General features: G+C 32.7%; 3 protein-coding genes across 7 annotated transcripts; all 3 read right to left on the reverse strand.

The window, feature by feature from the left end:
- Positions 1–6,203: 6,203 nt before the first annotated feature.
- Positions 6,204–8,548, reverse strand: LOC129873770 (equilibrative nucleotide transporter 3-like). Of its 2 annotated transcripts, XM_055948943.1 has the most exons (9): positions 8,458–8,548; positions 8,260–8,364; positions 7,965–8,120; positions 7,737–7,880; positions 7,539–7,644; positions 7,233–7,408; positions 6,989–7,149; positions 6,528–6,786; positions 6,204–6,443 (listed from the first exon to the last, which is right to left on the reverse strand). In XM_055948943.1, the coding sequence occupies exons 1-9, from the start codon at positions 8,503–8,505 to the stop codon at positions 6,333–6,335; spliced, it is 1,266 nt and encodes a 421-aa protein (XP_055804918.1). In that variant the 5' UTR covers positions 8,506–8,548; the 3' UTR covers positions 6,204–6,332. The 2 variants fall into 2 exon arrangements, with proteins under 2 accessions (XP_055804918.1, XP_055804917.1); XM_055948942.1 differs by having other exon boundaries at positions 7,737–8,120.
- Positions 8,549–13,075: 4,527 nt separating this feature from the next.
- On the reverse strand, positions 13,076–14,962 carry LOC129872677 (uncharacterized). The gene is made up of 4 exons (XM_055947606.1): positions 14,872–14,962; positions 14,473–14,553; positions 13,759–14,346; positions 13,076–13,565 (listed from the first exon to the last, which is right to left on the reverse strand). Exons 1-4 carry the CDS (start codon positions 14,960–14,962, stop codon positions 13,522–13,524), a joined length of 804 nt encoding a protein of 267 aa, XP_055803581.1. The 3' UTR covers positions 13,076–13,521.
- Positions 14,963–17,392: 2,430 nt separating this feature from the next.
- Positions 17,393–20,996, reverse strand: LOC129874942 (equilibrative nucleotide transporter 3-like). Of its 4 annotated transcripts, none has more exons than XM_055950338.1 (10): positions 20,853–20,996; positions 19,995–20,081; positions 19,803–19,907; positions 19,521–19,676; positions 19,299–19,442; positions 19,101–19,206; positions 18,675–18,850; positions 18,429–18,589; positions 17,883–18,141; positions 17,393–17,786 (listed from the first exon to the last, which is right to left on the reverse strand). In XM_055950338.1, the coding sequence occupies exons 2-10, from the start codon at positions 20,040–20,042 to the stop codon at positions 17,676–17,678; spliced, it is 1,266 nt and encodes a 421-aa protein (XP_055806313.1). In that variant the 5' UTR covers positions 20,043–20,081; positions 20,853–20,996; the 3' UTR covers positions 17,393–17,675. The 4 variants fall into 4 exon arrangements, with proteins under 4 accessions (XP_055806313.1, XP_055806312.1, XP_055806311.1 ...); XM_055950337.1 differs by lacking the exon at positions 20,853–20,996 and adding an exon at positions 20,266–20,545; XM_055950336.1 differs by lacking the exon at positions 20,853–20,996 and having other exon boundaries at positions 19,995–20,227.
- Positions 20,997–27,491: the final 6,495 nt, after the last annotated feature.

A 27,491-nucleotide genomic window follows, 5' to 3' on the forward strand; every position in this document is an offset into this window, starting at 1 on the left:
CCAACCTGTTCAAGTAATAGTGCTAAAATTCAAGATTTTGTGTATATATAGTAATGATAGACCAGGAAATAATAAATTTGGAGGTGTATTTTGTGCATTTTCAGCACATTTATACAATAGACTGTTATTGTCAGCAGCAAAAAAGGTTTGGCATCAAGTGTGAGTTTTGTCACGAATTCTTTTGTATTGGTTTTTTTTTCTATTCCTGATATTTATTGAGCTCCTAAAGTTTCTGAATCTGTTATTTCTCTCTACGGATACTTTTGTTTTCTTTACTTTTTTTTTTATTCTTATTGACATTTACCGACCCCCAAAGTTTCTGAATCTATTATTTCTCTCTAGTTAAGGCTGCAGCAATAACAATTTATAGTTGTTTGTAGAAATTATCAACATTTTAAATATAAACTAATTTATTAGGAAGAGATGGTCTTGGAAAAAGGAGAGTTATATTCGTGATCTATGAGTTTTTCTGTTGGTCAATTCAGGAATATCAGAAGATAGCTAACCTTAGCTTTTTTCAAGAAAATAAATACTCATTGAGACAGAGACATCAACCAACCAGTGCTAGTTGTATGCTAGTATGTTTGTCAAATGAGTATCAATCAATTGTCCTTTAGAAAAAGCTCTAGCTTCTCATTTCCAAAATTGAAATCTTACATGGAAGTTGAGATGATGAATGAAACTACATATTCAAAATTGGTTGCATTTTGCTTCAATGGACCTCAAAATTGGTTGCACTATTCATAGCATATATCTATGAAATTTCATGGAAACAGGCAACAGCTGCTTTCTAAAGTGGATTTATTTAGACAATAAGTGATAATTGTACTTCAATTATTTTGTACCATCCCATTACATTAAACAGTCACTAGCCTGACAACCAAACAGCAAAATTGCCTCAATTATCATGCATATAGCCCCTGGTTGCTTGAGCTCAGCCAAATATATAGAGCTTGGTCCTCAGTCGTATCGTTTTTCAACTGTCCGCTGATAAAGTTATAGCACCGCTATGTTTTCATGGTGTGGCACTATGAAAGAGAAAAATACTAATATTAAGTTTTAAATTTAATTTGTGTACATATTTAATAAATTTATACAGTGTTTGGATCAAATCTACCAAGTTCTGTCAAACGTATATCTCAAAACCTCTGTCCGCTTCCAACAGTCCCGTTTTGGAATACTAATATTAAGTTTTAAATTTAATTTACGTTTGCATGAAAGATATATTTTCAAACTAATCAAACTATATATATAGAGTAAGAAATTTGATGCAAGAAAGGTGTTAGAAAATATTTTCTTGGAAATTGAGTGTATTTGTTATTTGTTTTTCTAGTGTTTGATAAATAAGTAGAAAAATATTATCCCAAATAAATTTATATGTAATCTAGCAAAACACCGTGGGGTGAGATGTGTGTGTGTGTGTGGGGGGGGGGTTTCAAGGGTGGCCGGGTGGGATGGTCAAGGGTGGCCGGGTGTCAAATGGGCCGGTCGGGTTGAAATTGAGAATATTAAAATGAGTTGAAATAAAAATCGGATTGAGTCATGATCAGGACAAATTTACTTTGGGCTCAAATGGGTTGGGCTCAATAGAGCTAAAATTCGGGTTGGGTCATGACTCGCCCAATTTGACACGCTTAATTTTAATAATGGAAAAATTACTTGATTGAGTGCTTTTTAAAAATTAATTACTGATTTTAGCGATATTTTTTTATTTATTACCATTTATAGCAATATATAGCAATATTATGATAAATCTACACTTGTATTAAAAGTGAATTATGCATACAATATAAATGTATTATAAGTATTTTAAAATATATATTATGTTTGTGTAGTAAGAAACTAACATAATATATTATAAGTCTATTAAAATATGTGATAAATGTATTATCCATTTATAAAACTTGTATTATATATGCTTTATAAATAGTTCTCTGCAATATGTATTAAAACTGTATTATAAATGTATTATAAGTGTTCAGTGAAATTATTTTTTTATTGCTATAAATGGTAAATATTTTCTTAATATTGTATATTTATGTAAGTTTCCCTTTAATAATTTTAACATATTATTATTTACCTTTTATAACCACAATTTGAATTTCAACTCAAGAAAATAAATAAAAAAAATTACAAATGGATAGATTAATCCTAAAAGATATAAAATAGATAGTAATTCATATCTTTAATATGAGAACATACATTACACAAATGCAAATAAAGAACTTTAAAACGGGTTGAAATTGGAGATTAAGTTGGGCTCAATTGAAAATTCTTTAAAATGTGTTAAGACTTGAATGGATTGAGACTGAACTCAATACAAATTATCTTGAGCCCAACTTATAAAAGTTTGAACGGGTTGGACGGGTTACCTATATTTAGGCTCATTTTGACGTCCCCAGTCAAAGGGTATGGAGGGTGGGGTTGCTACTGGATCATGAATAGAGAAGAGACAATAAACTTGAAATGTAACATATGAAACTTGTTTTCCTTTCTTTTACTAAAGAAGTTATTTCTTCCTTTAAAAATATTTTTTGAAAAGTATTTTTCTCCGTACCAAAAGCACACCCGAAGTGTTCGAGAAGCTTTCTTGAAGCCATTCACGAACCAAAAACAGAAAATCAACCTCATGAGACTTCATCAGCCTGACTCGACCTTATATCGTACCATAGGCGCATTCTTAATTTAAATTTGATGAATTTGAACTTCAAAAATCATTATTAGTATTAAATTTATTGTACTTTTGAAGTTATAGGTTCAGATTTAAAGATTTAATATCCGTTGAAACTTTGGTTTTTCACATATATATTTAAATTACTCGGATTAGGTTGAACCCGCGGCACAAAGGCCAAATCGCGTTTTCCACGTAGGAGAATATTGAGCACCTCCTTTTTCAATTTCTCGTTAATTTCTGATTCGTAATATCAGAAGCGATAGTAAAAATTGAATTGTTATAGGCAAGAAATTAACTATGAAAATTAACATGATACAATTCCTGAATTTATAAGCATATTGTATGACAAAAATGCGTACATCTACGCTAGCTGCAACATCTTAAAAGTTTTTTTTGCGTGATAACATAGCTAAGATTTTTTTTTTTATGAGAGCCTTTCATTACCAATGGAATCAACGAGCAAAGACTAGGAGAAATTTGGCCTCATAGTTACTGAAAATCCCTTCAGTAGTACTGGCTCTTCCTATTTTGTATTTGCATTAATATTGTATTTGCATTAATATAGTATTATATATCCATCAAATTAAAGTTTAACTTACTCCACCAGCCCCAGGCCTTGGTTCAGTTGTAAGAGCGCAATGTATGATGTGTGGATTAGGCGTATGTCACGAGAATCTTATTCAAGACAAAAGTTGGATATTTAAGTGAAGAAGGATAGAAGGACAAACTCATTATCTAATTTTTAATTTGTTTCACAAAACTTACTCCCTATATGGGAATTATATATATTGTGTTTTTGCCAATTCAACATTTGTACAACTACTCGAAGTTAGGGTAAGATACATACGTAATAGAAACTTTGCCAGTAATTAAATTAATACTACTACAGCTAGCTAGTACTATATATTAATGTTTACTAGTACTCCTATATATCGTTGGTCGTGTTATTGTACGTATACTAGATATCACTACGATTCTTATGTTAAATGAGAGAGGTAGGAATATATCTTCAAATTTAACAACACCACTCCTGTGGAAATAGTTGTATTTATGGAACTACAACAATAATATATAAAATTACTACTTTGAACGAGAAAAATGAAAAGACATATATAAAAACTACTGCTACAAGAGAAGAAGCGGAGTAAACTTTAACCTTTGTACATCTTATTACTGCGTTGAAGCAGAATAAAGGGGAAATAGAACAATTATTCGTGGAAGAATTTGAGCATTCAACTTAGACTTGCAAGTAGGGGTGTACATGGACCGGGTTGGTTCGGATTTTTTACAAACCAAACCAAACCATTTGTGTCGGGTTATTAAATCTATAAACCAAACCAAACCAATAAAAGTCGGGTTTTTCGATATCAATTTTTCTCGGGTTTTTTGGATTTTTTCGGGTTTTTCGGGTTTCTCGGATTTTTTGGGTTTTTTCGGATTTTTTTGGGTTTCTCATAGTATCTAATAAAAAGTACAGAGCAGTGCTTCTTAAAAAGAGTTCTAGTACAAAATATCAACATATAAGATGGAGGCACAACACTGTTTGAAGTTTTAACTTTATAATATAACTTTATAAGATAAGTTTTTTTTGTATATTATTTAGATGGGCTACTCAAGTCCAAATCTAATTGTAAGAAAGAAAACAAAAATTATGAAAAAATTTTAAAAAATATTTATAAATTACATTTTAATAAATATTTTTATGTATAACATAATTTAAAAGTAGTATATCTATAATCGGGTCGGTTTGGGTTCGGTTTGATTTTTTTTAGTTAAAACCAAACCAACCCTATAATGGTCGGGTTTTTTTTTCAAACACCAAATCAAGTCAAACCAAACCACTAGTCGGGTTTTTTTTCCGGTTTGGTTCGGTTTGTCGGTTTGGTGCGGTTTATCGGTTTGTCCTGTACAGCCCTACTTGCAAGGCAATAAGGAAATTGTTATGAAGGAAATTAAGTGGGCTTTTTCTTATTTTTTGTGTTTGGTATATAAGTAATGCATATTATCTTAAAAGTATTTGTGTACATATATATAATCTAAACAAATATTATGGGAGGTTGTGGAGTGGTGGGGATGATGGCTATGGCGGTGAGGGTGAAAATGCAGTGCGTTGGAGGGTGGGGAGGATGCACAATCAATGCGGAATATCACTTGTGAAACTTGTTTTCCTTACTTCCACCAGAAAAATCATTGTCCTCATTTTTTTAAAGAAATTTATTCTCTAAAGAAAAAATATTTTCCAAAAATTTTAACCAACGAACACATTCTCGATTTCATTAATGTGTAGTTACTTTTTAAAAAAGAGAAAAAATTTCGTAGATAGTGTTATTTGCGCTTAGATTTACAAAAAATTAAAATGTGGCGAAATACATTATATTCACGAGCACATAATAATAGAGATATTAATTGTATCCATACACATAATAAGTGCATCTATGTGTATACAATATCTCTATAGTGAAATATATTGTATCTGCATGTGTAACCAAAATATATTGTATCTACGAGTTTAATAAGTATATTTGTATGTGTCTCCTGTAAAACTACAAACTATCTCTACATTATGTAATTTCTTTAAACTACCAGTATTTTGGATAAATATAGGGTCTTAATTTTTTTTCTAAAAGAAACTACTCCATGTAGTTACTTGAAAATGACATTATTTGGTGGCAAGTTGAGCCCATCCTTTTTATCCGTTAACTAAGCCCAATTTTGGCCCGAAACATGACGACCCTTTCAAGAAGAAGCAAGAAGACCAGTCAGTCTTAGAACACAAAATGGGCTGAAAGTGGTTAGGTACTAGTATCTATTTGTGCTAAGAAGGAAATAAACAACAACATACTCAGTAAAATTCCATAAAGTTTTTATGGAGTCTGAAGAGGATATAAATCTCGTTTGGATGAACTTAAAAAAAATAACTTTTATGTATGAAGTGCTGAAAGTTATTTTTATAAATAAGCAGTTGAGTGTTTGGATAAAAGTGCTTATGCCGAAGAAATGAGGAAAATAATGTGAATTTTAGAGTTAAAAGAATAAAAAAGGTAGTTTGAAAATTTAGTTAAAATATAAGGGATATAAAAGTAATTTCCATGGTCAAAGAAAATGACTTTAAGCACTTAGAAAAAAAAAGGTTAGGAATCCTAACTTTTCATTTTTGGCTGACTTTAAGAACTTTATAACTTAAAGTTAACATTAGACAAACACCACAATAAGCTAAAAAGGGCTCCAAACGGGCTCATAGTGTAAGTAGGAAATATTTATTGTTTATTCTAAGTGTACAACCTTTAGCTTCGACTTGAAAAGTCTTGGTTCGTTGAATCTATATATAGCAAGGTATTTCAAATATCTCAAAGTGAGGTCTAAAACTTTTACGTCGACTTTTAATTGCTAAAGGCTTTTACTTATTTGGCCATGCCAGAGTCTACAATTTGAATGACAACTTTAATCATATTCACATATTTGATGAACCAAAAAAAAAAAGGCAAAGGAAAGACTAATTGTACATCAGAACATGAACAAGACAATCGTTTCTTTTTTCTCTTCTGAATGAATTTAACTTGACAATTTTCTGATTACAACTTGTAAAGCCAGAACTACATATGTTCGTCCCCACTTAAAGTAAAATGCAATGTTAGGTATTGTCCTGTCACATAGCATCTCAGAATTTTCCATTACCAATAATCCACAACCAATCTAAAGCAACACCAGAACATATTCCACATAATAGGAATAACACTAGCAAGTTACCCAAGGCATTTTGCTCAGGCCCCTACAAAATTCAAATTTAAGTGTTAAAATATGATGTGATACTTCATGTCATATGTATTGATTCTGAAATTGAAACTTCATCAACCTTGTATCCTTTAGGTGCAGCTGTCATGACACAAACAGTGAGATGACCATTTGTAAGTCCCAAGAAGGATACGAGGAATATCATCCAGCCTTGATCACCATATTTTGCAGTGAAGTAGAAGCAAGGGACTAGTAAGAAACGAGAGAGGGTCGCGATCATCAGGCCCTTTCGTGATTTCAACTTGATTTTTTCAATCAGAGGAACGTATCTTCCTATCAAATCCCAAACATTGTACATTGCTATCAGAACTAGAGCGTACCTGACATTTTAAAAAATAAAATAAAATTACTGTAACATATTATCAGTAATTCATAAGAGAACTGTTTTAATACTTTATCCATTTTCCTTTTTAAAAAATGATTTAGACCATCCAACTGGACAGTTCGAAAAGAAATTCAAGAGGTACTGCAAATAAAGTTATAGGAAGAAGGATTTATTTAGAGAAAGGTATGCACACTTACCATGATCCCAATTTGTGGGTACCAGTGTTTTCATACAAGAACCCGGGGAAAATTGATAAAGTAGCAACATAAATCAAGCACAAGTCCAATTCATAGTCAATGTTCTGGAAAAATAGTTGTTTGTTACTCAGACGTTCCGATTGTTTAGCATCATTATCAGCCTGTTCAGTAAACAGAAACATATCAAATTTATGATTATGAAAATCACTTCTAACAGTTTAGTTAACGATAAAAAGTAGTCTACTTTTTGTATTGATTGAGTTTCAATGCCTGCAGCAGCTAAGTCTGCTGCAACAGTTGTTGATCCTTCTGCAGCTGCCTTTGAGCGGTAGTGTTTCACAATTGGTAGCTTAGGGAATATGAATGCATACAGAAGGATGCATAGAAATTCAAATAATACGGAGATGGCAAGGAACAACACTGCAAAATCCATAATTCTAAGTTTCTCATGGGGGAAACTCAACATAATATATCAAGACACATCAAACTATGAGTACATCAAGCATAATGTTTTCGATTTAACTTTCACAAAGAGATAAAAATTACGTACTAACTCCTTTGTGTAGACCGTTGCTACTGTTTTCAAAAGCTGCCTTGGCCATTAGCCTTAAACCAGACGTAGCTGCACCAGATGCAGCAAGACCAGAGAAAAACGACTGCATAATTCATGAATCAGGATACAAACATAATTCAGGATTTCATGTAGCAACTTATGCAGAACAAAGTTAAACGTGCTACTGCCACGCACTTGAATGAACTCAGGACACATGAAGGATAAATCTCCAGTCATTCCACCTTGAACAATAGCATCCCCAACTCCAAAACAACCTACTATAGCACATACACCAATGTAATTTCCTATTCCACCCGTACCAGAAGTTGCCAAATCCAACTGGAAAGCAGTGGGGAAAAAAAACAAGAGATTCTGAAAGGGTGAACAAAATATTGACCAGAAAATGACAAAAGCAGAACATACCAGTATAAGCGTGAGTGTGCTTAAGGTATAAAGAGTAAATCCTGCTAAGATGCGCTTTCTTGTATCAATTTTTGCCTCATTATATGCAAGAATTAATATTGTTCCAAGTGCAAATGGCTGATACACTAAGGTGAGTACCCTTGAAGGATGATAGTTCTTCAATTTTCATATCAAAGCAAACCAGTCAGATATATAATTCATACACAACTACTCCTCAATCCCAAACATACCGAATAAAATGAAAAAACATAAACATTACAAGTTGTCAATATTTTCTATTGCAAGGGAGACTTACAGGAAACAGTGCATAGTAGTAATCTCCTATGCTCATTAAACTATTCCAAGCAATGAGTGACCCAAATCCCAGAATCCAACAAACAAGAATACCTATAAATTTCCCCTGAAAATTTTCACATACATCATAATTTCAGCCATAACAAATGACTCCTTCAATTTGCCATAATAGAATAAGGTAACAAAGTCTGAAACAAACCTTAAGCCTGGTAGGACTTGGACTTTCACTTGAAACAGCATTACTCATGGTTGCTTCTTTGTGGAATAAACTCAAACACTAAAGACAATTGCACAAACCATCATATATAAATCTTTGATTTGCCTCTTTTGAAAATAGAATGTAAAATTTATTTTAAAAAGACCAATCAGATTCTCTTAACTTTTTTTTTTGGATTCTTTATATATGTGAATTTATTGTGAATAAGACATAGAAACACAATTAAATTAGGGTGAAATTGTCAATTGACACAACTAAACTGTGACGGTTCTATGAGCCATTAAACTTTTTTTTCCTATCATTTATCCTCTTTACTAATTACTTGGTAAAAAAATAAGTATGGCTAATAAATATTAATTACATGATAAAAAAAAGAAAAACTAAGTTAATTATTGAACTATCTAAACAAATGTAAAACTAAAGAAAGATATCCAACATTATTTAATTCATAATCTTGAATTGAATTTATTTTGTTAGCATTAAGGTGAATTAGATTTTGGGTTGAATTTTATTTGAGTTCCTGACATCTATGAACTATAAATTTATTGGATCATTCAAAATTCTAAGTCCAAATTTAAAATAATATATTAAAAGATAAAAATTATGAAAAAGTTTAGGAATTATTCATAAACTTTATTAGCATAAATATTTGTGTGTATACAATATTTTTATAGAATGTATACATGTAATGTTGGGTTGGTTTGATTTGATTTCTCTTAGTTCAAGCCAAACCAAATATTATGTCACGGTCCAAAAATCGAGGTCATGATAGTACATATGGATGTTCACGGTTTGGATAAAAATCGATTCAAACCGAAAAATCAAACCAAACACGATCAAATAAACCGATTTCAGTTTGGTTTGGTATTACATTTTTAAAAACCGATAATATTTGGTTTGATTTTGATTTTGTTCAAAACAATCAAAGAAATACCCAAATCAAAAAATTAAATACATATTTTTTTATAATTATATATACATAATGTATTATTTTTAATGAACAATTTCTTATGCAAAAAATACAGCACACTAATTTAAAATAGTAACGTATGATACGTCTTTTATTTGTATAACCATATCATTAGCTTATGCATTATTCAGTAAGTTTATGTTACTTAGTACATTGAATTAGCTAACAATATAAGCAGGGAGTTAAACATAATTAAAGTTTTGGTATAAGAATTATAAGATCCAAAATGGCACGAAGACTATTTTTTTGAATGAATTATTGTATTTTCTTCTCTTTTGAATTAATTGTTTCTTTTATTTTTGTGTATTATTAATAATCGAATAACCGAACCAAACCAAATCGAAATCGATTACAACCAAATCGATGGATATTTATTGTAATTAGCTTGATTTGGTTTTAATAATTTTAAAATAATTAAATTTTATTTGTTTTGGTTTTGACCAATAATCGACCCAAACCAACTCATAAACACCCCAAAATGGTACACATCCCCAAAACCCAACCAGATATATACTAATATTAACTCACACAGGACTCCCAAAGAAGAAGTTGGGCTACAAAAAAAAAAAAAGAATGACGAAGAAAAATATCTCAAAACCTGGTGTCATAAGCATAAAGAGTATCTAGTACAATATTCGAATTTGATATACATCATAAGTCTTTGAGTGATAGAAAAGACTGAAAATAAAAGGTAGAACAAGTGACAATCTGGATCCCAGGATCTCACCACTAATCTGATAATGCAATATCGGCTAAAGAGATCTGCTGCCGCGCGAGATACCCTGACTAGGATCTGCATAAAAAAAAGACACAGAAGTAGGGGTGAGTACAATCCACATGTACTCAGTAGGATCAACCGACTGAATATAAGGAATTAGTCAAACTTATGCAATAAGCTAAGGAATGCTTCCACTTGCATACAGAAATATCTCACTCCGACATTGGTGTCGCCAATTTATATAGAAAGGGGCGAGTAAAGTAAACACATAAGGTCAACTCAATATCACATTTTATCAAATAAGTCAAATAATCTAAGAGCAATGCAATGCAATGAGATAATGCAATAATGTGGTGGTATGGTGGAATTAAGGTTGCCGCACGACTTGTCGTATACACCTGTCGAGCTAAGACTTCCAAACAAGGACCTATAGGGGACTCGCAATCCATATAAAAAGGTGTCTCATTTTCTTTTTCAAAAAGAATTTCCACATTTCTCAACTTCCCAAGATCAATGATATGATGAATGAGGATGAATGCATCACAACACATATGGCATAGAGGCAATATTCAACTCAACATGTAATATAAGGTTCAAAGTTTTCAAAACTCAACCTAAACATGATCTACACCCTCAAATAGATAAAAGTGGGAAGGAATACATTGAAATAAGTATTCACCCTTTTTGAAAATGTTTCATTATTCAAGTGTGATCAAAACCCCTAACTCAATCCCTCAAACGGGCATGACAAGTAAAATAGCATTACAAGCCTCTCTCACGGGCAAATCATGAATCACATACTCTCACAATAAATAGGATAGTAAATAAGGCACCCACACAGGCTAAACTGTACAAATAAGCCCCTACACGGGCAACACAATATAATCAAGCCCCCCCCACGGGCATCATAATATAATCAACAGTCCCAATCACAATTGCAATCTCATCCCAAAGCCTATGACATAAAAATGATTAATTACCCCATTTAGTCTCAAAAAGGGATAGTTAAACCTACCCCGAAGGCCGAAACTTCGCTCGACACTTTAACTGGAGATCTACTAACGAACACCGACTCTGAAATGATCACCAATTATCAAGAATGGAAAGTGTTCATCAAAAGGAGTTTAACGATACCCATATTACAAGGTTTAAGAATCGGGGTCAAAATCGTCCAAAAATCACCTTGAAAACGAAAAGAGCAAAACTGGAATTTTATTTTAAAATTAGGTTCTACACATCAAAAGGAATTCGTAGTTGAAACCCTATTAAAATGGAGCAAGAAACAAATTCGAAATCATGAAATTACTTTTTTTGAAATTTGAGGGGGAAATCGCAAAATCTTTCTTCAAATCTTGATTTTAAAATGATTTTGGAAGAGAAAAACTGAAGGAAGTGATTTAAATTAATAAAGAAACTTACTATAACGAATTTCCTCAAAAGATTGCTTCAAAAATCATCTCTCCAATTGAGTAACAATGAAATAAATGAGAAAAATCATTGTTTCAGAACTCAAAAAGGTTTATCGCGATCACGGTCACTTACCTCTGCGATCGCGTAGCACACAGAAGTAATGCATTGCGAACGCGGAACACTGCAAACAAGCTCATCGTGAACGTGAGCCTCATGGCTGTGATCACGGAGCACAAAGAGGAAACCCTTCGCGAACGCAGATTTGACCATCACAAACGTGACGCAGGGAACATACTAGCACTAGAACAACCCCCCAAGCTAAGAAAAAAATCTTCGAACGGATCCTCAGAATTTGTTTGGAGTCCAATAAAAATAAACCGGATATGCTACCTCACTAAAATCGATACTTCAGACTCAACGAAATCGTTGAATTTTCGAAAAAATATCATTATGATGAAAATATCCTATCCGGATCCCTTTTAGGTCTAAAACTCAGCTTTTAGCGTATATTCCTAAAATAAATTCTAAGGTCCCGGACTCTAAGTCAACACTCAAGTAGACCAAACTCGACGCTCCGGACGCAATGAAACTGATGGAATTTTTATTCGATGCTCGGTTCTCAATATGTTGACCGAAGCCAACTATCTCAATAAAACTTCCCACTCAAGACATCAAATCGCTAAAATTACACCTAATCTCATCGGAAACTGTGCCAAACATCCCAATATCACAAACAAAATATGAAAACGCTACGAAAAAGAAAAAAATGATTATTTCTCAAAAAAAAGTAGTTTCCTCAAGAATAGGGGTATTACAATACTAAATCGAGGAAGAAGAAAGCTTTATTTCATATTAAAGAATTTTATGTCCACTTTGGAATTAACGGAGATATGTATTGGAAATACATGCTTACACATGTGGACAAAATATAATGGAAAGTAATATTTTATTTATGCCTTCAAATATTTCATCCCGACATGAATTACAAAAAATATTAATTTCCATTTTCATTTATGTTATTCTGTAATTAGGAGTTTGTTACATGGGTCTAGTGGCAAAATATTCTCTGAGTTTTCAATTGAGTAAAGAGACCATAAATCTTAAAAATTGATGAAATATCTTTCTATCATGACTACATCCCAAATAAGTCTTTAATCTTACGCCGAGTCTTGAAAAATATAAAAATATGTTATTTTTAAGATTCATTTCTAAAGTCTTAAAAAACTTGTATCATAACCCTAAATTCTTGAAAAAAATACAAAATAGTGATGAGAGGCACTATTTCCAGTAGTTCGAAATTTGAGTAGTTCGCAGCCAAAAAATTTATACAAGGAAAAAGAAAAACTGTAAGAGCTCCTCTTCCTGTTTTTGATCAAGTAAGAGCTCCTCTTCTCTTAACATTACATCAGTATTTAGTATTTATAATTATATTCATAGAAATTGATTTCAAGGAACATGTACAGTCAAACTTGAGACTTCTTTAGCTAATTTCCCATCGTATCACCAAATTAATTACATAAAATAAAGAATAGTAACAAAGCTTTTGCTATATATAGGATCGCTGATTGATGCAACCAAATCACTTAACTTTAACCAGAGGAGTTACACAGGATACACCGAAGTAAATGAAGCAAGAAAGATATTGCAAATTAGCACAAGTTAACATATCAGTGATTTTAACGTGTATGGTTTTCTGGAGTTGGAGACGTTTATTTACAACAGCAGCAGGCAAAAGCATAAACAATCTGTAATTACAGTCGAGAATCAGGCTGATAAGTCAGTCCCCAATACCTAACCCCCAATATCCATCAGCAATTCATATGATAATGGTTTGCATTTTTCAGCCAAAAGTAAAAATCACTGCCACCACAAAAGTATTTATATCTCGTCTAATGAAAATGATGATCTTCTGCCACTACGACTACAACTGATGCAGAACTTGAACATCTCATGCAGCAAAAGACTGATTGTCAGGAGACAAGGAATCCTCTCCTGTAATTGATAAATCAACAAATGGTTAGCATAAAAAGACCTATATTTTTAAAAGATCACGCTTTAGCATGCACCAAAATAGACTTCAATTTTATTTTTTTAATCACGTAATAGACTTTAAATTCATTTAGTAAAAGTGTGCAACTTTTTCTGTACATTAGGTAAAAAAATCATGGGAAAAAAAGGTACTCACCGTAGTAATAGTTACAAAATGACATGACCAGCACAACAGGAATGAAGATACCTCCAATCCCCCAAGACATATAGATCATCTTATGGTAAACTTTCTCAAAGTCGGAAAAATCTGTAGCATCATCATAAATAGTCATAGTTCTGGCAATAAAAGAATCCATGTCCATGACAGGACCTTCAATGTTATCCACAACATTAACTGCTAGCCTTCCTTTCCTGTTTCGTTCCAATTCCATTAGAGTTCTTGCCTCTTCTCTTACATTTTTATATCTTTCAGTCAATAACATGATGAAACTGTTCATTTTTGTAATCCTTGATTTTGCTATGCCGATGTGAATGAACGAAATAGCCAAAAATAAACACATCAATAGAATAGAGATGGCAAAGGCCACGTCAGACGGTATTTTGGTGGTTAGGTAGATACTAATTCCTCCCGTCCATGCAAAAAGAATGAGGATATACTGCTCTAGTTTAGACACGACCTTGAGCACTTGTAGTTCCAAGTCAGATGTCTTCTCATATATTGCATTCCTTCTCTGCTCCACCTCTAACAACTTCACGACATTTGAACGCAATGGGCGTGAAGGGACTAAAAAAAAAAGGAGAAAGAACAAACAAAAGAGGCAAGCAACTTGAGGGAACTAAATTTCATATATCATAGACTAGAACTGAAATATTTATTATCTGTATGTGTCTAATTTAATATGTTGCTGACCTTCAATATAATCACTAGTCATATTTTCTGCTCCAGCCACAAGGAAACCAATACCTTGAAGACTTCCAATATCATCAATTTCTTCAAAAAAAAATTGCAAATTTGGTTAGTCAAAACACTGAAATCAACTTCCCAAACCCAAGAGCAACCCAAAACAAACTATACAAGCCAAATAAAGGAAGTTTCACCATAAGGAAAGAAATGTATGTTTCTATTAACTTTTCCAGCTTTACAGATGAATGACAAATATAATTCTTTTTCATGTATAATATGAAAACAAAATGATGTTCATTCTCTTACTGAATTAAACACAAAAGTGCATAACGTTTAGGCAGTGGGGGTAAGGGATTCATTCTAGAAGATATATAAATGAAGTTGACTACAAAGTCTGATGGGCACCCATGGCATCGGTGCTATGCAACTCACAATAAACACAGCTCTCTAAAACAACTGTCAGAGTACATTTCCCCACCAGCTGTAATATCTCCATCTTTCTCAACTATCACTAGAACGACATTTGGATTAAAGGGAAAAAAAACTATACTAAATGGTGAAAATACTAGAAAGAAAAAAGTTCTATACAGCTTATCCAACTGATTTTAAAGTACAAAAGGTATATTAACAAGATTCTGTCACTTTCCCCAGTAAGTGAACTATGTACAGCAGGATAAGTGTCCAAATTGCTATGTCATCAATGCTTTCAGCTTTTAGCATTGGGTGAATGTCTCAAGGCAAGTAGCATTGATGCATGATGCAAATAAATTATAGATTACAACCGACTAAATAGGATGTAAATGTTTCTCAAGAAAATAAAAGGAATCTGGGAACTGAGATTTCCTGCTATGTCCAACCACAATGGAAAGACAAGGAGTTCTTTGTAAAAAAGCAAATCTCAGCTATAAGAATTACTCTCAGTTTGGCTTAATCCATTCAGTGTGTCAAAGGATTATTTAAGGCGCACTTAAGCCTTAAAGCTCAGGAAGGGCACTTCGCCTCACTTAAGTTGCGCTTCAGTGTAGGTCATGCACTAAGACTTACAAGGCACTAAGACTTGCACCTCATTACCCAAGAGTTATATCTTGAATCAAACGGTAACAAGCAACAAATATAATCAGCAAAGAAATGTATGAGTTGTTAAGGAACGACATTATGATTAAATTTACCTTTCTTGATTTACATATATATATTTTTATTTTTTCCTTTATTAAGCCTTTTTTAATTAAATCCTACACTTAAATTATGCTTAGTGCTTAAAGCCCCAACTGACCTGGAGTGTTTTTTTAGTTCTTTTTGCCTTTGACAACACCTGAATTCAATACCCATTCTTTACATTATGAATTTTCCTCATTCTTGGCCATGTTTCCTACTTCGCAATAGAGTTAGTGTTCAGGCATAGATTTTGGATCACATTTTAAAAATTTATCTTCAAATATCTGTTTGCCCGTGAAATTTGATTATCTTCCTAAAAGAAATTTCACTTCCACTCACGAAACTTCAAACTTGTTCCTAGTAAAATGCTTGTCCGAACACAACTTCAAAAACTCAATTTTTCAAGTTTCAACTTCAAAATCTAGGGTGAAACGGTAGCAAAATGAGTTTGAAAACCAGCCTACCTCCAATATTTTCTTTCGTCAAGTATAAAATTGGACAATTTTCTCATGAGGTCCTTCCATTATCAGTTGCACCAAAAATGCCTTACAAGTTATAAAGCAAACTCACAGATATTACTGTTAGTTTTCATCTCAATTCTCAGATTCAACATACAGAAATAGAATAACCAAAAAAGGCATGTATGTATATATTAACAGAGTGACTGGTAAGATGCAATATTATGCTTAGAACAAAGAAGAATAAAGCTTGTACAAATTAGGTAAAATGCAACCTATTAAAAGAACTAATTGATGTTTTGATTGAGCTCGTGATGACGTACCAAGTCTGCAAGAAACTCGAGCACAGAGGTGAGTGATAGCCTGTTTGGATGGGCTTTAAATTGGTCAAACCAACTTATAAGCTTCTTTTTAGCTTTTGGACGTATTTGACTAATGCTAACTTTAAGCCATAAAGTTCTTAAACTCAGTCAAAAATGAAAAGTTAGGATTTCTAACTTTTTTTTTCTAAGTGCTTAAAGCCATTTTGTTTGACCGTGTAAATTACTTTTATATCCCTTATATTTTAACTAAATTCTCAAACTATCCTTTTTATTCTTGTAACCCTAAAATTCAAACATTTATTTTCAACATAAGCACTTTTATCCAAACATCCAACTGATTATTTATATAAATAACTTTCAGCACTTCAAAGTTCTAAAAGCACTTCATACATAAAAGTTATTTTTTTAAGCCCATTCAAACGGGCTCTGAGAGACGAACTTGGACTAGGGTTTGCAAGCTGCGCGCCAAGTTATTTTTGTTGCTTAATTTTGGAGAAAATGATAAAAAGGGCCCTTATGTTTGGGGTAGATTTAATATAGTTCCTTGACCATTTATGTTCATATTTGCTCCTTTATTCTAAAAAATTACATATTTATCCTCTATTATTTTTTTTGGTCATAGACTCATATCTATCTTCATTGTTATGCTTTTTGGTGATATTTACTCTCTTAGTTATATTTTTTAAAAAAGAATAAATTAACGTGACTCATATTTGAAAGTCCACTTTTTGTAATTTCTGCTATCCTTTGTTTTTTTGACATGCCACATCATCTTTTTAGGAATTGAAAAATCTATTTTCCGACTTCAATTTTGAAAAAGTCAGGTTAAGTTGGATGACTTCATTGTTACGAAAACTTTTAGAAGTGACTTTCTCATTAAAATACCGCCCAAAATCAGTACTATGTTGCTAAAAACTTACTTATTAGCCATATCAAGACTACTATATGAATGACAACCAGAACTTGAACAAAGGAAAGACTGAATGAATGTACATCAGAACTTGAACAAGATAACCATTTCGTTTTCCTCTTTCTGTTTGAATTGAACTTTACAATTTCTGTAACATTCTTTGCAGTCTAGAAAGAAGTTTAATAATCACATATGGAAATCTCATCATTCTCTATACTATACTAATATCCTAGAAGCTGAAAGTTGATAAGAAAGAAAACATTCACACAAAATGCAGATTTGAAGCCAGAACCATATATGTTCATCCCAAACTAAAATGCAATGTAAGCTATTGTCCTGTCACATACCAATCTTGAGTATTCCTCAGAATTTTCCATTACCAATAATCCACAACCAATCTAAAGTAACACCAGAAAATATTCCAGCTAGTAGGAATAACACTAGCAAGTTACCCAATGCATTTTGCTCAGGCCCCTACAAAATTCAAATTAATATGATGTTGATACTTCATAGTTCATATGATTATAAAATGACAATTTATATGGATTCTGAAATTAAAATTTCACCAACCTTGTATCCTTTAGGTGCAGCTGTCATGACATTAACAGTGAGGTAACCATTAGTGAGTCCCAAGAAGGATACGAGAAATATCATCCAGCCTTGATCACCATATTTTGCAGTGAAGTAGAAGCAAGGGATCAACAGGAAACGAGAGAGGGTCGCTATCATGAGGCCCTTTCGTGATTTAAGCTCGATTATCTTAACCAGTGGAACGTATCTTCCTATCAGATCCCAAACATTGTACATTGCTATCAGAACTAGAGGGTACCTGAAATAAATATATATATTATCAGTAATTCAACTAGCAGGTCTAATCTACATTGGTTAGGAACTCCATGAAATCAAGTTGGCTCTGCACACAAGCAAGATAATACAAAATAGTATGTCTTTTGAATTTTAATTTGATAATATGAATGATCGATCACATGGAGTTGGAATATGCTACTTTAGATTGAAACATCCAATCAAGATAGTTCGAGAAAAGAAATTCAAGAGGTAGTGCAAATAAAGTTACAACAAGAGGGATCAATTCAGAGAAAAGGTATGCACAATTACCATGATCCCAATTGGTGGGTACCAGTGTTTTCGTACAAGAATCCAGGGAAAATTGATAAAGTGAGGACATAAATCAAGTACAAGTCCAATTCATAATCAATGTTCTGAAGAATTAGTTGTTTGGTGCTCAGACGTTCCGATTGTTTGGTATCATTATCAGCCTGTTCAGCAAACAAAAACATATCAAATTTATGATCATAAATATCACTTAAAACAGTTTTTAGTTGAGGAGAAAAAGCTGCCTACTTTGTCCATCGGTTGAATTCCGATGCCTGCAGCAGCTAAGTCTGCTGCAACAGTTGTTGATCCTTCTGCAGCTGCCTTTGAGCGGTAGTGCTTCACAATTGGTAGCTTAGGAAATATGAATGCATATAGAAGGATGCATAGGAATTCAAAGAATGCGGAGATGGAAAGGAACAACACTGCGAAATCAACAATTATAAGTTTCTGACAAGGGGAAACTCTCGAACATAGTATATGAAGAAACGTTAAAATTGCATCACAATGGAAGTACATCAAGGCTCAAGCATACTTTTCTTTATATAACTTTTTAACAATGAGATCAGAATTACGTACTACTTTTTAACAATGAGATCAGAATTACGTACTACTTTTTAACAATGAGATCAGAATTACGTACTACTTTTTAACAATGAGATCAGAATTACGTACTAACTCCTTTGCGTAGGCCATTGTTACTGTTTTCAAAAGCTGCCTTGGTTATTAGCCTTAAACCAGAGGTAAGTGCACCAGATGCAGCAAGACCACCAAAAAACGACTGCATAATTCATGAGTCGGGATACAAACATAATTCAGTGTTTCATGTAGCAGTTGAAGCAAAACAAAATAAAAAATGTTACTGCCACGCACTTGCATGAACTCAGGGCACATGAAAGCTATATCTCCAACCATTCCACCTTGAACATGAGCATCTGCAACTCCAAAACAGCCTACTATGAAACATATACCAATGTAATTTCCTATTCCACCCGCACCGGAAGTCACCAAATCCAACTGAAAAGAAGTAAAACAACAGATTTTAAACGGGGAACAAAATAATGACAACGTAAAAACATCAGAAATTGAACATACCATTATGAGTGCAACTGTACTTAAGGTAAAAAGAATATATCCAGCTAAGTTACGCTTTCTTGTATCAACTTTTGCCTCATTATATGCAAGAATTGCCATTGTTCCAAGTGCAAATGGTTGATACACTAGGGTGAGTACCCTTGAAGGATGATAATCCTTCAATTTTAATACCAAATTAAACAAGTCAGAATACAACTACGCCTAGATCCCAAGCATAGTCTAATATTATATGAAATAAAATTGAAACTAAAAATACATAAGAAGCTATCAAGGAAAACTTACCGGAAACAATGCATAGTAGTAATCTCCTATGCTCAGTAAACTGTTCCAAGAAACAAGGGACCCAAGTCCCAAAATCCAACAAACAAAAACACCCATAAATTTCCCCTGTAAATTTCACATACATCGTAAGTTCAGCCACAACAAATTTCAATAACTCCAATTTGTCATAACAGAACAAAATCTAAAACAAACCTCAAGCCTTGTAGGATTTGGACTTCTACTAGAAAGAGCATTAGTCATGGTTGCTTCTTCGTGCAAAATAAAATCGCACAACAAAAACTGCTCTACAGTAACATCTATCAATCTTTAATTTGCCTCTTGAACAAATTGTAAAACAGAATTTGAAATTTGTATAGAAGCAATAACAGGGGTACTGTAATAAAACCCTATATCAATTTTATAATAGGGGATCTTATATAGATGAACATTACATACATTGAAATAATAAACCAATTAAAGAGACCTTATCAAGTGACAAAGAAAGGTATGGATGGAGTCTCTGTTGACTGCAAAAGTGTAAAAAGATGTGAATGGAAGATTCTCTAGGCCTATTTAGGATTATTTATATTCATGAATTTATTGGAATCCCAAGGGGTCAAAATGGCAACGGAGAGGAATTACAAGGTGGCAGAATAAATCTCAGATAAAAATTCAGTAGTCAATTAACTAATAAATAGCAATAGTATGTGTAGGAACCTTATAAAGCGGCTTGTTTGTTGGGAAGTTTAATTGGTATTGAGATTCGTTAGAATTTATAGAATTCTACATATTTGAAGGCATACCTTATGCAATAATTGTAGGAATATATTAATTTGTACTAGACTTTGTCTATTCATATTACTCATAAAAATAAATTAATGAATAGGTTATATAAGAGAATTTTAGATCCGCCAAATTCTTTTTTAATTAAAATTTTTTGTTTCTATCCTTTATCCTACTCATGGCATACGGCACTCCAAACTCAAATGGAAAAAATCACCGCTTCGGCAATCAATAATTTTAGAAAATTTTTATTCTCTATCTTTCTCTCCCTGCATCGTTTCAAGTTACCTCCTTTGTCACTTCCCTCTCTCGCCGTAATCACAACTCCATGTCGGCGCACTTCTTCCACAGCGAAAGCACCACTGCCCACGACCTTGGTGTTCTCTCTGCCGCCTCTACCGTCATACCACCAGCAGCCTCCGGGTTCTCAACGCCATGTGCGCCATTAGAATTTGACAAGTTTAATATAGGAGCCCTTGATGTATCTATCCTTGCTTCCAATATTCCTCACCTGAAGATATCTTCATAGACTATCAAATGATTTAGTTTGGCTCTACTGGAAGTACAAAATATGAATCAATTATTTTTTATTATTTGGAAAACAACAATTTTGATGGTCATTGCAATTCGTAAGTTTCTTGACTATATAACATCCTTTATTAATGGATTGATATAAACTTTTTCCTTAATTGATAACTGTAAATCGTTGGGGTTAATTTTCCTCACTTATTCTATCCATATATTGATTTTACGTAGTTATATAAAATTATATACACATTTCAATTGAATCTTGAACTCAAAATAAGTTTATGAGAGAGTTTTCATGTCTCTTGCTGTAGATAATTCATTTTGATTTTTGCTTCGGATCTTGATTGAGGGCATTGTTTTCATAGATATGTAGATTTTAGTCTACTGCAAAGTGTTGGGATTGGTGGAGTTAGAGAGATGATGCAGTATTTCTTTCAACAATCAAATATTTCGATTATTGCATCGGATACATCAATTTAGTCTTTCCTGTCTCTTACTGTTGATAAGTACATTTCACATTTACTTCGAAGATAAGTACATTTCACTTTTACTTCGAATTCTTATAGGGCTCATTGTTTCCATCGAATGAAAGTTTAGTCTTCTGCAAAGTGATGGGACTGGTGTAGTGAAAGAGACTGATTTGCTGTTTCTATTCGGTAACTTTTTTGGTTATTGCAGCAGACTCGTGATTAGGCATATGTTTGCAGATCTTATTTTCCTGCTATCTATATAAATGTATTATTAAGATAAGTTAATATGTACAATTGTGTCATAGATAGCAGAGCACTTCATCTCAACTATAGAAGAGTCAAACAATCAAAATACTTTTCTATGTTTTTTATGCAGATCTTATGTTGCTAACATAGGGATCACATATTGAGTTTTAGTGTTGAAGAAGACATAGCAGTCGAGATATTCATATATTTGAGTAATTAATATGCATTTTTCTTCTCATTCTTTCCTTTCAATAAAGCAACTAGACAATATGAGTAGATAAGTGGTTTGCAACATGCAAGTGTTGTAGAAGTTGTCTTCACCTACGTTTCTTGAACGACATGTCTTTCGAAGTAGTGTTTAATCGTTCACACTCACGAATATATCATGTTGTATCTTTAGATCATCATGTAATTTTCATATGTTTCCTTATTACTTGAAGTTATGTAATCATGCATCTCAGAGTTATATAAAAGAAGGGGTATAGTTTGCGTACGTCCCACCCTCCTTATACCCCACATGTGGAAGTACATTGAGTATATTGTCGTTGCATCTCACGTTTATATGCTGAAAGATGTGAATATTTGCTATCATTTTTCGCAAGAAAGTATCTCCAAAAAGGCTTGACGTAAGTATAGTAAGCAATTACTGTAATTATAATGCAACTTATTTTTCAATTTTTCATGTTTTTTTTCCCTCTTAAGGATTCTTATTCAACTGAAGACAAGGCTATGGAAAGATAATCTCAAAAATAGTGTATACTTGACTATAATGTATGATGATATAACACATTCTTGCCTTTTTAAGATGATTCGAGTAGCTATATATTTTTATTGTTTAGGAAGTTATTTTAACTATTTTCTTGTGAATTCCTCATGTGACTGTTTTTTCTCTTCTTATTTAGAATTATTGTTTTTGTGGCCACCGGTTAGCATTTTCCTGAGTAATATTTTTGGAAGACTATCACAAGGATTTAATTTTTTTTACAGTAATGTTATTTGCTATTTGTACAGTCCTGTTCTGGTGATCTATTAAAGATGAAGGGGAAAAAACTACAGCTTTATAATGTTGCTTATTGTTCTAAAGTTTGAAACTTATTGTTAATATGTTTTGTTTTTACGTCGTTGTTTGTTAATTTGGGTTGCAAGTCCATTGAAGATTGAGAAACAATCATCGAGTAATATTGTGCTTTGCTTCGGAACATTTTTGCTACGTTTTTTTACGTTACTTTGGAACTCAGTAGATATTTTTTTAAAACAAATGTTGCAAACAAAAATTGTTCTCCATGGTCTGTGGCTGTAAGTGCAACAAAGATAGCATTGTATGTAAACTATGGATCATTTATGTTTCTATGTAAGTTGACCTTCGTACAAGTCATGGACCATGATTATATATCAATTATTATATTTAAAGTTTTAGTGTTTTGATTTGTTTGAGTTTTAAACGGAAAAAATCAAGGATGGTTCGTGAAATGTGTCTTCATACTTTGTTATGATTACGTATATACTATAAGAAAAAACGATAATTTGAATTTTTTTTAGAATATCTAAGTTGAAAAAGATTCACTTTTGATATTTTTGAAAATTGACAAAACCAATATTAATGAAAAAGTAATATATTTATACCAATCATGTAAAAAGGTGCGATTTTAATACAAATTTTATTTTAAAATTTCCTAGTTAGTTATATAATTAACCCTCCACTTATGGAAAACCACTTAATCACGTTCAAAGATAACAAAGTGGTTAGTCAACATGTAATAATTCGGTGGGGATTTGCTTAGGGGGTCATAACTAGAAAAATATTAAAGGGGTTACTAAAAGATAAAGAAAGAAAAAAATTCAACAAATTTCCATTGTATTGGGATAGAGAAAAGGAAAAGGCATAGTGGAAATCTAACTCATTAGACAATGAGCTTTGATAATAAAATAAATAAATAAAGATATGTAGTTTGAATATAACACATATTGCTATAATAGATAGACTTTCAAAACGAATAAAACTCTAATGAAAATCGAAAATTGTTTTTATTGTGTAAGGTGGATCAATGATAATAAAAATGTATGTATTTAATTTCAGTTTTTTAGCATTTAATAATAATTCATCATATACATTTTTACCTTATGAAATTAACTAATTATTAATTTTTTTTATAATTTGCATAAATGCTCTATATGAATGAGTATTTTTACAGAGAGCGGTGAGGATATTTTTCAATGAAAGGACAAAAAAGTCGAATTCGTGTGTAGTTTTCCATATATTTCTGGCTTTATATGTACAATAATAAAATAGTAGTAACAAATGTGCATTGGAAAGAGAATCCAAGCAGAATCCCACTTTATCCCTATTTTTTAATTATTATTATTATTGTTATTATTATTATTACAAGTCTCTCGTTGTTATCCATTAGGTTTACGCAAAATAAATTTCATTCCAACGTAATAAATTTACAATCATACGAGAGATAAATTGTATTAGGTGAGCTTCATATAAGGATGTGTAAAAATTAAATTGATTAATAAATTGAATCGAAAAAAACGTTATTGATTTATTGCTATTAGGTTAACGGGTTAATGAATTTTTAATGATTTTATTAAAAAAAAATTATTGAATTATTAGCTCGATTTTGATTTTTTAATATTGATTTATTGAGTAAATTAATAGTCCGTTAAGCCTATACTAATTTACTACTATACCGCTACATAAATATTAATATTTAATATTTATGTATCTTACTGATTAGTGTTTTTTTTTCTTTAGCCTTCAATTTACACTTCACAATGGCTTTGAGTTCACATCTTCACATTATATAAAACGTCAAAATCTAAAGTAAGAACCATATTCCTCTTAATATCCTATGGTGTAAATTGTGGGAGAAGTCATATATTTATTATTTTATAAATATTTTCTTATTAATTAAACCAAAAATTGAACCATTAAAAATCAAAATCGATAAAAAAAAATATCTTATTGATTTAGTTATTAATTTAGCATATTCAAAATTCAAAAATCAATAAATCAAATCAATAATACATAAAATCAAATCAAACCGACCAATACACACCCCTAACCCCATACAATAAGCTCGACTTAAAAAAAAAAACATATCAGAGCTTTCAAACCTAAAATCTCAATTGAATCAAATTGGTCATCCTTACGGAATCTGTATGCCTGATTTTATTGGATGTTTGTATATAATATTTTAAATATCATTAGCCAGTAAAAGCATGGGCCATGGAACGCTTTACTTTTTTGACTTGATTGGCTCCAGACATGATGAATTGTCAATTTTGCACTCAACTTGGCTTATTTTGTTGTGTTTGTGATAAGAGTTCGGAATTTTGGGTCGATTTTTAGGTTCAATTGGGCATCTAACAAAGTAAATGACAAAACCAAGACAGAAGGAACAACAAAAGAATGTTCAATCAAAGCAGAATCTAGCAAAGCAAATAGGTATTGACTTATCTCTCCCATCCCCCCAAGTCCCCATTAATGGCTTAGATGCTGATGCAAATGACACAATGGATGACGACTGCAACAAAAAAAAAAAGGAAGGATTCAGGTATTGACTTATCTCTCCCACACCCCCAAGTCCCCATTAATGATTTAGATGCTAACACAAATGACACACGGGATGATGACTGCAATACGACAAAAAGGAAGGATTCAGGTATTGACTTATCTCTCCCACACCCCCAAGTCCCGATGATTGGTTTAAATGCTGACACAAATGATACACTTGAGGATGACTGCAATATTACAAAAATGAAGGAGCCAGGTATTGACTTATCTCTCCCACAGCCTCATGGCTCCCCCAATAATTTTAATGTTGTGAATGATGTAGCTGTTGTAGTTTATGGAGGTGAGGATGGGGGAATACAGGAGGAACCCACTAACTTGCAGGAAGGGGTTACCAGAGGGATGGAAAGTACTTTGGTTGACCATAGGAATGACATTAGAGCTCCTGCTACCACAGAGGTAACTACTACAACTGTAACCAGAAAGGAGAGGTACAATGAATACTCACAACAAGAAGAGGACTGCTACACAATGGATAAGGAACCTCCGGATCCGAAAAGGCAAAATGAGAGTCCTCAGGCGTTTAACAACAAGTCTACATTAGCACTTAGTAAGAAGAAAAGGGATGCGTTGAAGAAGAAAATTATTAAAGAAATGCAATCAGGACAACAGAGCTTACATGATGTACTGGTGGTGGAACATGCAGGCATCCATGTGACAGCTTTGCAAATTCAGAAACCGAATACTGGAAAATGTGCCCTTAACAAGGAAATTACTCCACAAGAACTAACAGATGAATACAGAGTCACACATTCTGAGGATGAGGAAGATCCTGACCAATATGATGAGGTTCAAAAAGAAGAGGAGGAAAGGAGGGCTCTTTCTACCAGGGGTCAGCAAGAAAATAGGAAAAAGAAGCAACAAGATAACACAACAAGTTCTGATAATGCTATTTGCAAAAGTGGCATCAAAACAAGGTCCAAATCAAATAAGTCTCAATGATTAATACCCTATGTTGGAATGCAAGGAATATTGATACTCAGGGTTCACTAGATAGACTTCAAAAACTCAAAGACTATCACAAAATATCTATGATGGCAATTCTTGAACCATTCTCAAACCAATCACACCTCAATTCGCATAAAATTCAGCTTAATATGGACAGTGCTATTCATAATTCCAACAACAAAATTTGGCTCTTCTGGAATAAAGATGTAGCATGCTCCATTATAGATCAGGATGAGCAGCAGATTACCTGTGAGATCAAACACGTTACATGGCATATTACCTATCTCACAACCTTTGTTTATGCTAAATGTAAAGATCATTTGAGAAGAGATCTTTGGGATAAACTACTGCTATATTCCAATGTAGGCAAACCATGGTGTACAATAGGGGATTTTAATGTAATCACTGGCATTGAAGAGAAGCTGGGGGGCATACCCTACAACATGAACAAAAGTTTTGAATTCATAAGTACTATTGAAGCTTGTGGACTCATAGACTTGGGTTTTCATGGTGCAAAGTATACATGGTGTAACAACAGATATAATGATGCCAGGATTTGGAAGAGACTAGATAGAGCTATGGTAAATGATAGGTGGTTAGACATGATGCCCATGACTACTATTACTCATTTAGCTTTCACTGGATCAGACCATTGCCCTTTATTCATGGAGTGTGCAGAGAGACAGAACAATGCCCCTAAGTATTTTAAGTTTCTACATTGCTGGGTTGATAATGATAGCTTCCTTGATGTAGTGAAAACGTGCTGGGGAAAACCTGCCGCAGGAAATCCTATGAGAAGATTTCAGGAAAAAATGAAAAGAGTGCGAAGCACTCTGAGTAAGTGGTCAAGACAAGCATATGGTGATATTTTTTCTTCCATCACTGATTTTGAGACAAAAGTTAGAGAGGCTGAGGATGCAATAATCAGTGATAACTCCGAAGAAAATAGAACCAAGTTGAACTTGATCAATGCCAAATACATCAGGTATCTAAAGATAGAGCAATCCATCCTCAAACAAAAAACTCAACTCCAATGGTTTAAGGAAGGGGATGCCAACTCCAATTACTTCCATGCTATCATTAGAGGGAGAAGGAGAAGACTGTATATTCACAAAATTGAGGATGATCAGGGTAATAGTATTCAGGGAAATGAGGAAA

The sequence above is a fragment of the Solanum dulcamara genome, chromosome 11, assembly GCF_947179165.1.
Source record: "Solanum dulcamara chromosome 11, daSolDulc1.2, whole genome shotgun sequence".
In the NCBI taxonomy this organism is placed as follows: Eukaryota; Viridiplantae; Streptophyta; class Magnoliopsida; order Solanales; family Solanaceae; genus Solanum; species Solanum dulcamara.